Genomic DNA, 14,428 nt, shown 5'->3' on the forward strand with positions numbered 1-14,428 from the left:
CTAAATATCAGGTTGCCAAGAAAGTGTAATAGGCTTTCATGTGGATGGCACGGGTTCTATACACATCACGTCAATGTTTAAATTTTTTAAATTTTTTTAGAGATATGAATGATACAGTTGGCTATCTGAACTTGGCGGGATACAGGGCAGGTGAAGTAGAGTTCATCTGTTTCTTTGTCCTAAGCATATGAAGGGATAGTGTGATCAGAGACATGCTCGACCGGAATTGTTTTTTCAAACGATAAAAACATGTTGTCTGAGACTTGGCGGGACACTGGGCAGGTGAAGTAGAGTTGAGTAGGTCACCTGTGACGTCAGTATATGAAGGGATAGTGTGGTCAGACCTACGCTCAGCCGAAATCGGTGTTTTTAAAAGATAAAAAAGTCTTTTTGAATGTGTGGTCTGGTTATTTTGTGATGATGAGTGACAGACGTGATGTCATTTATGGGTGACCCCCGAAACCCACAGTTATCCAAGGGATGACGGGTAAGTCTAGTATACATCTAAAATGGTTAAATTACATTTAATTAATTGTAAGTTGATTAACGTAATACATAAAAGTATTAACAAATTCCATGTTAATTTACATTTGTGATTTTTTTCCAGTGACTTTTTTTCCTGTGTCTTTTTTTTCCACGACCTTTTTTCCTGTGACTTTTTTCTGTTTTTTTTTCCTGTTTTTTTTTTCCCCAGTGACTTTTTTTCCCTACAATCCCCATTATTTCCTCTTTATTTAATAGATCTAGATCTTAGATCTCTTAGGTCTTAGATTTATACAAATTGGTTTTACTTTTTCTCTAGATCTATCTACATCTGCCTGGATTCTGTTTCTTTTCCATTTGTCAAAATGCCTCTTTTATTTTAACATTAAAAGCAACAAAAATCTGTCCAAAAATGACTGACATAATTTTTCTTCCTTTCATTTTATTTATTTTTTCTTCCAATCATTGACAATAGGGCCTAGAATCTAGATATCTAGATCTAGATTTTACAATCAGTTTGCTGTTTGTTACAGTTAATGGTAAACTACTTTCCTCAAGCTTTTACTACTAGATCTAGATCTAGATCTAGAATCTAGATTCTAGAGATCTAGAGTATCTAGATCTGGCCTAACCATTCCAATCGGTAATCTATCGTTTTGGGTACGTAAAATCGCCCGCGATTTGTAATGTGAAAAACAGGTGACTTCTTAAATTTTAATAATTATTTCACATTTTGAGGAGGATTTATGTTTTAAAAAATTCAAAAATGTTTCCTTGATTCATTTATGTACCTGTTTTTAAAAAATTGAATTAAAACTTTTCCGTAATAAATGAAGACTAGCGATGTTTCCAACAGATGCAACCATGCTCATTTACTATAGCAGCCATCTTGTCTAAGTTTTATTTTTATAAGCTTTTAGCGCCAGATTCAGGGGGAAGCCACTCTATTTTACAAATGGCTGCTGTTTATAATAGTTTATATAGCAAATCTTGCTCTCAGACACTGCTGTTTAAAGTTAATTTCTGGCCTATATCGATATATTTAGCCATTGATTTAGGTTTATTATTCATTTATCTATAATATTTGACACAAAAGTATGACAATATACTTCTATTAAAGCCTTGACAATGAGGTAACGTTTTCGTACATAAATAGCCGCGGGCGATTTTACGTACCCAAAACGATAGATTACCATTCCAATCAATATAATAAATTATTAGACTAGTACTAGATCTAGTAGTAATCCTAATTTCTAATAATAACACTACACTACAGTAGGCCTAATAGTAATAAATAATATTATTATTAATATTAGGCCTATAAATAAAGTAATAGGCCTAGTTAAATATAGGCCTAGTAATTATTAATTAATAGCAATAGTAATTTATAATAGGCAATGCAATAGCCATAGATAGACTAGTAGTATAGACTAATATAATACTGTCTTAATTAGGGCCCTAGCCCTAGAATGCCCTAGATTATTTAATTTTAATAATTTAGTAGTTCAGCCATTATCACTAGATCTAGATGATAATTTATAATCTATCGTTTTAGGTAGGCCTACGTAAAATTGCCCGCGACTAGTAATAGGCCCTATGTGAAAAACAGGTGACTTCTTAAATTTTAGTACCTAATTATTTTACATTTCGAGGAGGATTTATGTTTTGAACAATAGGCCTACTAAAAATAAAATGTAGGCATATTGGGATATTTTTCCTAATTATCATAGAATGATAAAATGGACCTTAACCCATTGATAGAAATACCAAATTTATCATTCTAGGCCAGGGGTCAGCAACCTGCGGCTCGCGACGTCAAGATGCGGCTCTCCAGCTCCTTGCACAAATATTAATAGTTAGGCCTATATAATTTCATATTTACTGGACGGTGGGGTACGACTTTACCCTGCGTTCAGTGGGATGGAAAATAAGCCTGGTGAGAACCAAACGATAGAAGCGAACGATGCAAGTTATTCAAACTGATATCCAAGCCAGTTAGTCGGCGTTTGCCATGTTGAGGCCTTACTGGCTAATGGGAGACACCTCCTGAGCCGGTGATATCCGTAAAGAAAAAATAAAATAAAAATTAACAGCTTCTAAAGTGGATTAAGATAGTCCTAGAATAATATTATTATTTGATTACTAATTTTACTATTCTGGCGAAACATGTCTATGTTTTTATATGAATAAATATTATTTCATATTTAAAACTATTTATTTTAAATAACACATCAACTTTTTTTACCTAATCCTAATCAAATACCGAATATTGAACTAATAAACCGGGAGTGATCTCCCCTAAACTTTCTTAAATATTCTTATATAAAACAACAGGGGATGGGAACTCGGGATATAGTTATGATTTTTAATCCATTTTAAATACTTAAACTTTTTAAAATAGAATCTCATAGAAAAAAGAATTGCGCACCAAGCGAATGCCAAATAAAGATGTGTACAATAGTGCGGAATATTATTAGTACTTTATAAATTCACATGCGTTTTTTGAGAAATCGGAAAGAGTGAAAATAACTACTTCCGGTCAGCGGAAATTACTCAAAATTTGACAGAAGGCAGAAAATTAGATCTTTTACTTACATGTGAAATTTCATTTATCTATCTGAAATAGTACTCAAATTCAAAGTAGAAAAAGTTCCACTTCCAGTTATCGGAAATCGCTCAAAAGATACGGATCTATGATTTGATATAATACTTGTATATATGAAATTTCATCAACCTAGCTGTAACGGTTCTCAAGTTATCGTGTTTACACACACCACATACACACACACACACGGACAAGATTAAAAACTATGTTTTTCTGACTCAGGGATTACACGATTACAGGGACTGCATAATTACAATACTTTCTCTATACTTCATTTATACGAGAAAGTAAAAATGTTGTGGCTCTTTAAAAACTGGGAAAGTTTTTAAACTGTAACTTTTGGCTCTTGCGTATCAAAAGGTTGCCGACCCCTGTTATAGGCCTAATAGTTTTTTTTCTATGAATTTTTAAAGTTTAAAGTTATGTATTAAACTTGTTATATATCACTGTAACGTCGGATTTAATTGTGTGATTGGCTTTAGGCTTGCATACCACTGCTGCTATTTGAGATATAATTATAAAACTGCACATTAGTGCTAGAGAGTGTGGGCAATAGAAATATGAAAGTAAAATCAAAATTTGATGAAGGATAATTAGAAATAATCAAGTCAAATTAAAGTGAGAGGTGCTGTTCTATATAGGTCAATATGCAGACTGAAAGGGTGTAGACCCTTTTATAGTAATTATAGTGACTGCAACAGACGTATGTCCAGAATGTTACTATGATATTTTGTGAGTGTTATTTTCAGCATCTGACTTTTTGTTAGAATGAGGAGGAGAAATTCAAATGAGCTACAAAAGTGTGAAGTTATTAAATTGCATCTGTAATTGTTCACTCTGGACTATCATGTTGTCCTGTTAGAATAGTCTAGAACTATATGGTTAAGTAAAAAGTGCAAATACAAGTCTTATTGTCATCCATTCTTGTTTTGACTGAGCTCAGTTGACTCACAAAGGGACCTATTGCATTTAATGCACCACACATTATCTGCACATCTTATCTCAGTATATCTGTCAAAACTGTCATCAAAACTCTCACATTGCACCTAAATAATTACAACATTCTTTTTATAACTTGGACCAGTGTGGAATCAATATCTGACCACTGAATCAATATCTGACAGTTGAATCAATATCTGACCACTGAATCAATATCTGACAGTTGAATCAATATCTGACCACTGAATCAATATCTGACCACTGAATCAATATTTGACGACTGAATCAATATCTGACCACTGAATCAATATCTGACCACTGAATCAATATCTGACCACTGAATCAATATCTGACCACTGAATCAATATCTGACCACTGAATCAATATCTGACCACTGAATCAATATCTGACAGTTGAATCAATATCTGACCACTGAATCAATATCTGACCACTGAATCAATATTTGACCACTGAATCAATATCTGACCACTGAATCAATATCTGACCACTGAATCAATATCTGACCACTGAATCAATATCTGACAGTTGAATCAATATCTGGCCACTGAATCAATATCTGACCACTGAATCAATATTTGACCACTGAATCAATATCTGGCCACTGAATCAATATCTGACCACTGAATCAATATCTGACCACTGAATCAATATCTGACCACTGAATCAATATCTGGCCACTGAATCAATATCTGACCACTGAATCAATATCTGACCACTGAATCAATATCTGACCACTGAATCAATATCTGACCACTGAGTCAATATCTGACCACTGAGTCAATATCTGACCACTGAGTCAATATCTGACAGTTGAATCAATATCTGACCACTGAATCAATATCTTACCACTGAATCAATATCTGACCACTGAATCAATATCTTACCACTGAATCAATATCTGGCCACTGAATCAATATCTGACAGTTGAATCAATATCTGACAGTTGAATCAATATCTGACCACTGAATCAATATCTGACAGTTGAATCAATATCTGACAGTTGAATAAATATCTGACAGTTGAATCAGTATCTTACCACTGAGTCAATATCTGACCACTGAATCAATATCTGACAGTTGAATCAATATCTGACAGTTGAATCAATATCTGACCACTGAATCAATATATGACCACTGAATCAATACCTGACCACTGGTCCTTTCTGACTAAAAGTCAGTCTTTGGGAAGATGTTAGTTGCTTTAAAAATATCTATAAAAAACATGTGAGCATCAAAGCCCTTTTTTTAACAGCCAAAGAAAACAAGATGAGGTTTATTTTCCTATTATCAGTGGATATAAAGTTTAAATTTTTAAGGTTTTTACTTGTTTTATGTATCATTTTGTTAACACCAAGACAATAAATGAATTGTTACCAGTTAGTTCCTTGCTTGGTGTTGCAACTGCTTTCCTTTGTTTTGTTCCTTGATCATGTAGTAACCATTGTTTTTATCTACTAGGTAACTTACAAGATATGGTTGTGTACTCTTGCTGGTGCTTGAATGTACAAGTTTTTGCTGAAAAAGTTGAAGAGGTACCAAAAGCAGGTATGTCTTCCTTTGGTTACCTTAACATGCATCCATTTTCTAACCATTCAACCTGAGGGCTCATCAAATCCAGCGTTCGACTACATCAATCGATTGAAACTAAATCACCATGTCTCAGCCCTGAACTAAAAGAAAAAAAAGACAAAATAATCTAACAAACTTGTCACTGTTGAAATCCTATGTGCCTAAAATTTGATGTTTGTAACAAGACAGACATGCAATGCATCTATTGAAGTTGTACAGTCTATAATCATGCTAGTTTAACAATAGTAGTCAAAATCAAAGTATGCAAGTAAGCAATACCTATCTAACTATATAAAAGTATACCATACCTAACTACCATATACAGCGGTAAAACTGCAACGGGTGCACTGTACCCCAAAGAGCTCCCTGCGAGCATTATGGCGCTTATTTTCTTCTAGCTCCATGGCAAAGTGCAGGGATAGTAATTCATAATTTGTGAATTTGACACTACCAATGCTGCGACTGAAAATATTTTGCTTTAAAACACTATCAGTCGCTCGTGAAGGACGTTTATCCTCAATACCTCACCTCTGTGAAAGCAGCAGGCTGTAACGAAAGTTTACAGATGACAATGAAAAGATCAAGCAGAAATTATTAACTCCCCTTAGTTTCAAATATTTTAAAAATTAAATTATCTGCCCCTAATAGCCATCACTAACTTGACCTAGCTTTACGATTGTAAACATTTGGCGTGTACCACAGCTCACCAGCCATAGCGATATGGTCTGTTGCGCATGCCTGGAGAGTGAGGGAGGGGGGCTAGATGGTCGGCTTGCGTTGTGGTGGTGTCCACGTAGAGAACTACATATATAGATGTTAGGGTTAGTGCACTATAAAGTAAAAAAATTCTTTCAATATATAATACTGCTCTACCCTTCAAATAAAAGTTTTTTAAAGAGAAAGTATTCATTTCGTAATATAGCGACCCAAGCTTTTCTTTATAGCTATGTAAATAGTTGTGCATTATTATATATTCATAGACATGCCTACTTTCCTGTTTGAAGCGGAATTGTTCAACTTTTTTACAGAAAATCGTTTCCTGTTCTGCCATCCTGCTTTTGTCGAAGTTTGTTCCACTTTTTCAACAATTAATGAAAAAATTAAAAAAGTAATAAATGGAATTGAAAAAAAAGATCAGGGTAAAGCAATTATCTCCCTTTGGCTCACGTTTCCATTTCCTAGTTTACTTACAATATTTACAAGTATCATCTGATACTAAAGCTAGATCTACTAATAGATAATGTGGCCAAGCAAGCTTCTGAACGTTCTTTTTGATATATGCAATTGAATTGTAGATTTAAATTATATCAGGTTACTCACAGTCACTGGTTAACTGTTTTTTTTTAAAATGTAAGCTGACATTAAGCAGTATTTAGATGTAGCCTAGAGCAGTGGTTCCCAAACTTTTTCAAGTGGCGACCCCCTTTTATAAAAAGTAAGTGACCCGCAACCCTCCTAGAATTAAAAAGTCAAAATTAGTAAGGAAATAAATAAGCACTAAGATAAGATTTTCTAGTAGACTTTCAATATGAATTATTCTTTATAACTGTTTTAATATGATGAGTAAAATTACATGCTATTAACTAGCCTCAAAATTGGTGGTGTAATTTTTTCAAACCCCAACCTCATGTATTGCTCAACATTTACTTTTTTTCTTTGTTTTATTTTTAATTGGAGAAGTGTTGACAAAATGAACTAAAACTTGAAAGGCAACCAATCTCACGTTTGGGTATGAATGGTGCATACTGCACCAAAATTGTGTGAGCAGGTTTTTATTTAACACGGTATGTGACGCGGAATCATTCCGTAAAATTTAAGAATTCATCTTGTAATTCATCAGGGATACTGGCAACATCAGGGGAAGCAGAAAATGTGACTTCATATGACTTACTTACTTAGTCCTCATCACTCCCTGTGGAGTATAGGGCAGCAACAAATCTCCGCCATTCCACCCTGTCCTGGGCGAGCCACTTTAGTTCATGCCAGGTTTTGCCAATAGCCTGTACTTCTTCTTCCATCTCCCTCCTCCATGTTCCCAGTGGTCTTCCTCTATTTCTCTTTCCGGGTGGGTTCCACTTCAGCGCCATGTTGGGGAGTCTTTTTTTGCTCATGCGTAGGACATGGCCCAGCCATCTCCATCTCCTCGTTCGAACTTCTGAGACAATGTCGTTTAATCCTGTCCTTCGCCATATTTCCTTGTTCGGGACTTTGTCGTCCCACTTTATCCTGAGGATGCGTTGGAGGGATCTACTTTCAAAGCCTCTGAGTCGGCTCTCTCCTTTCTTGTTTAGTTTCCATGACTCTGCAGCATAGAGGAGTACAGAACGTACATTTGACTTATAGATCCTTATTTTAGTTCTCTGCTGCAGTGAGGATGATTTCCAGATCTTAGCGAGTCTGTTGAAAGCTTGTGCTGCCATTGCTATTCTGGTGGCAATTTCTTTCTCCATGCTGCCATTTGCTGATATATAGCTGCCGAGGTACTTAAAGTCTTCGACCTCTTCTAGCTCTGCTCCATTCGCAAAGGTCTTGAGAGCACTTTCGGTTTTTATTTTCATTAGCTTGGTTTTTCCGGAGTTTATCTTTAGCCCAACGCTTTTGGCAATTTGCTCTATTCTTGTGGTTTTTGCTTGGATGTCTTTTTGGGCATGTGAAAGTAAAGCCAAGTCATCAGCAAAGTCACAGTCCTCTAGGTGGTTGGTAAGTTCCCAAACAATTCCTCTTGGCTTATCCTCAGTGGCTCTTCTCATAATCCAGTCTATTACCTCCAAAAAGATGACAGGTGAGATGACACAGCCCTGCCTGACTCCTGTTTTTACCTTGAACCATTCACTTTGCTGATTTTCGTGTCGCACACAGCATTGGTTATCATACTACATGTCCTTAAGTATGTTTATGACTTTTCCTGGAAAGCCATATAGCTCTAGTATCTTCCATAATGATGGATGGTGGATGCTATCAAATGCTTTCTCGAAATCTATGTAGTTGATGTAGAGAGACAAATTCCACTCAAGGGACTGTTCCACTATAGTGCGCAAGACAAATATTTGGTCGTTACATGACCTGTTGGCCCTGAAGCCAGCTTGTTCTTCACGAAGGATCCCATCAATTCCTTTCCTCATTCTTTGTAATAGGACTCTGCAGAAGACTTTTCCTGGTACTGACAGAAGATTAATGCCTCTCCAGTTCTCACAAACATTAAGGTCGCCCTTTTTGGGTAATTTGATAATGATTCCCCGTTTCCAAGAATCTGGGACTTTTTCTTCATTCCATACTTTATTGAAGATCCCTGATAGAGTTTCTGCACCTATTTTTGGGTCTGCCTTTAGCATCTCCGCAGTGATTCTGTCCTCTCCTGGAGCCTTATTGCTTTTTGTTTTTTGGATAGCTTCTATTATTTCTTGTTCTAGGATGGGTCCTCTATACATTTCAAAATGTATGTTCATGTCAGTGAAGTCAGCAGTTTCTTCAGGGTCTGGTCTGTTTAGGGCCTCTTCGAAGTATTCAGCCCATCTTTTCAATTGATGTTTCTCCGTTGTAAGACTTCATATGATGCTTGCTCTAATGGTAAAAACTTCCTGATCTATTAAGTCTCTGACGTTTGCAACTAGCTTCATGTTCCATTGATGTTAGTAAAGCCGAATTTCAGATATTCTTCTATACATTTATGTTTTTTTTTCATTGCTAGGGTTTAGTCTACCAGTTGGCAACCCCCCCCCCCCCCCCCCCCAGAAAGTCCTTCGGGGGTCGCGACCCACAGTTTGGGAACCCATGGCCTAGAGACTAGTTATATATAGCTAGAGGCCTACTGAACACTATATCTATGCTTGTATGTATGCTACTGGGTATAATAAAATGTGATTTTGACTTAATTAAGTAGCATCCTGGTGTATGTTGCTCTTTTTTGCCTCAAATTCCTCTTTTTAGGTATAACTGTTCCTACTTTTGGTTACCAGGGGTAGGCATCTCTGTATTTAAAGAATTTTCTATATTTTTTAGTGCATAATCATTATATAAAAGCTTGTTATTACATTTTTTACTTTCTCGTATATACGAAGTATAGAGAAAGTATTGTAATCATGCACAAAAATAACATGAAATTTTGACAGTTTTCACCGTTTTACTCCTCAGTCCTTCATTACATCCGGAGTATAGAGGACTTATTTTAATCAGGCAAAAATTATAAATACAAATATATCAACGTTTTGGCGTTTTATGCGTTATCGAGTCGTAAAAACTGGACTTTGCAATCCTGTCCGTATGTCTGTGTGTCTGTCTGTGTGTAAACACGATAACTTGAGTACCGTTACAGCTAGGTTGATGAAATTTCATATATAAGTATTTTATCAAAATCGTAGATCCTGATCAACTTTTGAGCGATTTCCGATAACCGGAAGTGGTACTTTTTCTACTTTGAATTTTTTAAAAGCCTATAAGTTGCATACTATTTTAGATAGATGCATGAAATGTCATATGTAAGTAAAAGATCTAATTCTCTACCTTCTGTCAAATTTTGAGTAATTTCCGTTGACCGGAAGTACTAATTTACGCTATTTCCGATTTCTCAAAAAACGCATGTAAATTTATAAAGTACTTATAATATCCCGCACTTTTATACACATTTTATTAGGCGTTCACTTGGTGTGGGACGGAGTGGTCTAGCAGAAAAGAGCTAGACTGCTAATCCGTTAGTCTCGAGTTCGAATCCGAGTTCAAGTCAGTAGACCGTCCACCCAACTCTGATGGGTACCTAACTCCTGTTAGGGAAAGTAAAGGTGGCTGGGCATAGTGCTGACCACACTATCTCTTCATATGCCGAGGTCACAGAAACAAGTGAACTCTACTTCACTTGCCCCATAGACCTTCAGGTTTGAAAGGGAAACTTTTCACTTGGTGTGCAATTCTTTTTTTTACGAGATTCTATTCTATTATAAAAAGTTTAAGTAATTAAAAATGGATAACAAATATTGTCTATGTCCTGAGTTGCCATTCCTCATAATTTTATATTAGAATATTTGAGAAAGTTTAGGGGAGATCAATCCCGGTTTATTTATTAATGTTTTTTTTCTTGACCTATTTACTAGGTAGGACAGTGCTAAATAGTGCATTAATCATTCCTTTTTTCTTGTCTTGTTACTGGATAGGACAGTGCTAAATAGTGCATTAATCATTCCTTTTTTCTTGTCTTGTTACTAGATAGGACAGTGCTAAATAGTGCATTAATCATTCCTTTTTTCTTGTCTTGTTAATAGATAGGACAGTGCTAAATAGTGCATTAATCATTCCTTTTTTCTTGTCTTGTTACTAGACAGGACAGTGCTAAATAGTGCATTAATCATTCCTTTTTTCTTGTCTTGTTTATTTTCAGAATGTCCACTAAGGCAGGACTATGAATTTGTTGAGTTAGTTGACCAAGGATTTCAATTTGTAAGTTTTTAATGAAAAAACCATCAGGAAATATTTTTAAAATTTGAATCATTGGACTAAGAAATAATTGAAACTAAGATATGAATTTTAAGGGCTAAGAGATAACTGCAACAAAGATTTAAAAGAAAATTCTCTGACAGAGTCATAAAAGTCTGGTTCAGCGAGTCAAGGATGGCAGGTGGACTGTGTATGTGTGTGTACCTTGCAATCTGCAGACTCACGCTGTCAATCACGAGTCAAAGCTTGTTGTCATCAATACAAAGATGCAGGTCAGTTGATATAACCAGACTTCATGTGTAGGTTGTTAAAAAATGAAAATGACCACACATGAAGGTCAGTCAAAAATGAAGACGTGTAGGTCTGTTGAAAATAACCATACACGACTATGTGAAGTAAAAAAATTTCTTTTCTTGTCTTTAGAAAGGTAGAGATGCTATTGATAATATGAAGAGGAAAAAAGAATTTTCTTCCGCCTTTGGTCTGGTGCTTCATGAGGGAAGAAAGAGAGATGATGGTCAGTTCATTTGCTCATTTTGGTTGATTTAATAGTTTTGGTCATTACTTTCTCATATACAAAGTATGGGGTAAGAATTGTAATCGCACAAAAAAATGAAATCGAGATTTTTATAAATCGTACGTTTTAACCTCCCTTAGTCAGAAAAACATAGTTTGCAATTTTGTCCGTATGTGTGTGTGTATTTATGTATGTCTGTCTGTGAACTCGATAACTTGAGTACCGCTACAGCTAGGTTATTGAAATTTCATTTATAAATATTATATCAAATTTGTAGTTCTGTGTCAACTTTTCAGCAATTTCCGGTAACCTGAAGTGAAACTTATTCTACTTTTGGTTTTTTAAAGCCTATAGCTTGAGTACTCTTTTAGATAGATAGGTGAAATTTCACATTGAAATATTAGATCTTCTGCCTTCTGTTGAATTTTGAGTAATTTACATTGACCTGACGAAGTACTTTACGCTATTTCTGTTTTCTCAAAAAAAAATGCATATGAATTTTAAAAGTACTAATATTCCGCACAATTATATTTATACACACATTACATTCTGTTCACTTATTGCACAATTCTTTTTTCTACGAGATTCTATTCTATTTTAAAAAGTTTTAAGTAATTAAAAATCATGTCTATATCCCGAGTTACAACCCCCCATAGTGTTATACAAAAATATTTGAGAAGGTTTAGGGGAGATCACTCTCCCTTTATTTTTGTTGACATGGTTAATTTGGTTGCTTTGGTTTTTTTGAGTTGTTTGAGTTATATTAGGTAGTCCATACTGAAATTAACTATTGATTGCAGACTTCTGTAATGAGTATGTCCTGAAAAAACTTTTAATTGTAAGCTCTATGCCACAAATTTTATAAAAAAAATCTCAATAAATAAAAAAGTCATGTGATTTATAAAAAAGCAAAATTTGGTTAAAAAATGATTTTCAAAAAGTGCCATTTTTTGAGAACCCATATTTTCTAAACTAAATAACATAGAAGTGTAGAAATTGGTATAGTTGCTGCAAAGTTTGTAATTTATATGCCCACTTTTTTCAGTCATCTGAGGCATCATCATCATGAGTCTTTCTAAGTTAAAAAAATAATTGAAAATTACAATAATGCGTTTTTTGTCATTTTTATTTTCATACAAAAAAAATAAATTTAAAAAAAAATAATTTTTCTTTTGCTTTGGACATAGAATAACTCTAAAACTATTGTGTTGGTAACATTAACAGGAAGAATGTGTTCATTATTTTCAAAAATCACATGAGTTAAAATATTATTTTTAAAAATGCCACAGTTCTAGTGCAGGAGAAACAGAATCAAAATTGAGTGGAGTAACGTAATGTAATGTAGTCTAATAAAGACGTGATGCCTACAAGTGATGCAGCAGTTGATGCTACATTCAAACCTATCGGGTTAATAACTTTGGGGGAACAGTTTTTAATACGACAACTCCACATTTTTGTATGTCTTGTTTCCCTCAACCTTGATCTTGTGGAGCATCAAGAGTAAGCGATGTTTTGGGAACTGTAGGGGGGGGGGGGGGTGGCCATCTTCCCTTCCCTTATAAGGAAAGATCTGGATAAGCCATCATAAATGTCTCCAGCTATGGAATAAATAATTGATTTAGTGATTAATAAAATATAATTAAATTTACTACTAGCCTATTGTGTAGGCCTACTATTTGTCCTATAACTATAACTATAACTGAAAACACCTTTTTGTTAAAATTAATATATACTTGATAGTATACTTTAACAGTAATTCTACTGAATGAAATATTCGTAGCTTGTGCCACACTGGTTGAGATATCCAATGATGAAGATGCCATACTGTGGTTCTCAACATCCTATAGGACAACTTAACTGTCCTTCATTGTTACTATATGCATATAAAATAAATAATGAGAAACACTACTAGTACTACTTACACTAACAACTAATATAACATTTAAAACTAAGTCACAACATGTGCGATCTTAATAAATTGCACCACCATCTAAAAATTGATCTGGTACATTTTATTAAGGAGACTGGCGCAGACCATTTCACATTATTTAGCAGAGGAATCAGAATCAGAGTGCACAACAGAAAATAAAAAAATAATCACATTAGTCCTTAAAATTTTGTGTCTTTTGTTTTAAATAAATTGATAAAAATCTATTTACAAAAATAATTATTATAATTATGAATATTTTGTGATTCATTAATATTTTATAAGTCTTTAACATTCGTTCCCTGTAAATAATTGAGTTTGTCCACATAGTAACAAGGATTGTAACATGGAAATGAAACTTTAAAAATGGTACTTACAACTTGTTTGAAGGCTCTAGCAAGGGTAAAATCCGTTTAGCATCATCGGTCGTCAACCTTTAAAACCGTTCGGCGAGCTACTAATTCGGGGCTGAAAGTTGACTCGGGGGTTATATGCTTATTGAGGGCACGGCTTCGCGACCGTAAATCAGAAATACTTGAATTTACAACACAAAGTAGTTATAAAAGTGAACTTTACATCGGTGTAAAAATTGAAACAGAATTAGTTTGTTTTTGTGTATATATCGTGATTTAAAGTTTAAAAACTGATTTTTTAAAATGAAATAAGTTATTTTTTCAATTTATACATCAAACGATCGGCTAGAATTCGCTCATTAAAATGATATTATAATTTTGCCTCTACGATGCTTAGTTGCGAGGCCGCGACCAAATGAAACAGTGTGGGGTCGACCGGTACTCGCAAAACGGTGAAATTTGTTGACGTAACTGATACTTTTCAAACAAATATAAATCACATTAAAAAATCGGTTACATATATAAAAATATCAAATTTTGACAGATAAATACTTAAATTTAATGACATAATTTTTATTCTTATTGCACAAC

General features: G+C 34.5%; 1 protein-coding gene across 4 annotated transcripts in view; it reads left to right on the forward strand.

Annotated features, from left to right (window-relative positions):
• The first annotated feature begins 465 nt into the window (after positions 1 to 465).
• Positions 466 to 14,428, forward strand: part of LOC131941283 (uncharacterized) — a 31,257-nt gene continuing 17,294 nt past the window's right edge. The window contains exons 1-5 of one of the 4 annotated variants that reach the window (XM_059300457.1): positions 466 to 487; positions 5,506 to 5,592; positions 10,985 to 11,043; positions 11,184 to 11,312; positions 11,464 to 11,557. In XM_059300457.1, coding sequence (XP_059156440.1) covers positions 481 to 487; positions 5,506 to 5,592; positions 10,985 to 11,043; positions 11,184 to 11,312; positions 11,464 to 11,557 — 376 coding nt within the window. In that variant the 5' untranslated portion in view covers positions 466 to 480. The other 3 variants (XM_059300456.1, XM_059300458.1, XM_059300460.1) reach the window with 3 other exon arrangements.

The sequence above is a fragment of the Physella acuta genome, unplaced genomic scaffold (genome assembly GCF_028476545.2).
Source record: "Physella acuta isolate Inbredline_101_S28 unplaced genomic scaffold, ASM2847654v3 ptg000355l, whole genome shotgun sequence".
NCBI classification, from domain to species: domain Eukaryota; kingdom Metazoa; phylum Mollusca; class Gastropoda; family Physidae; genus Physella; species Physella acuta.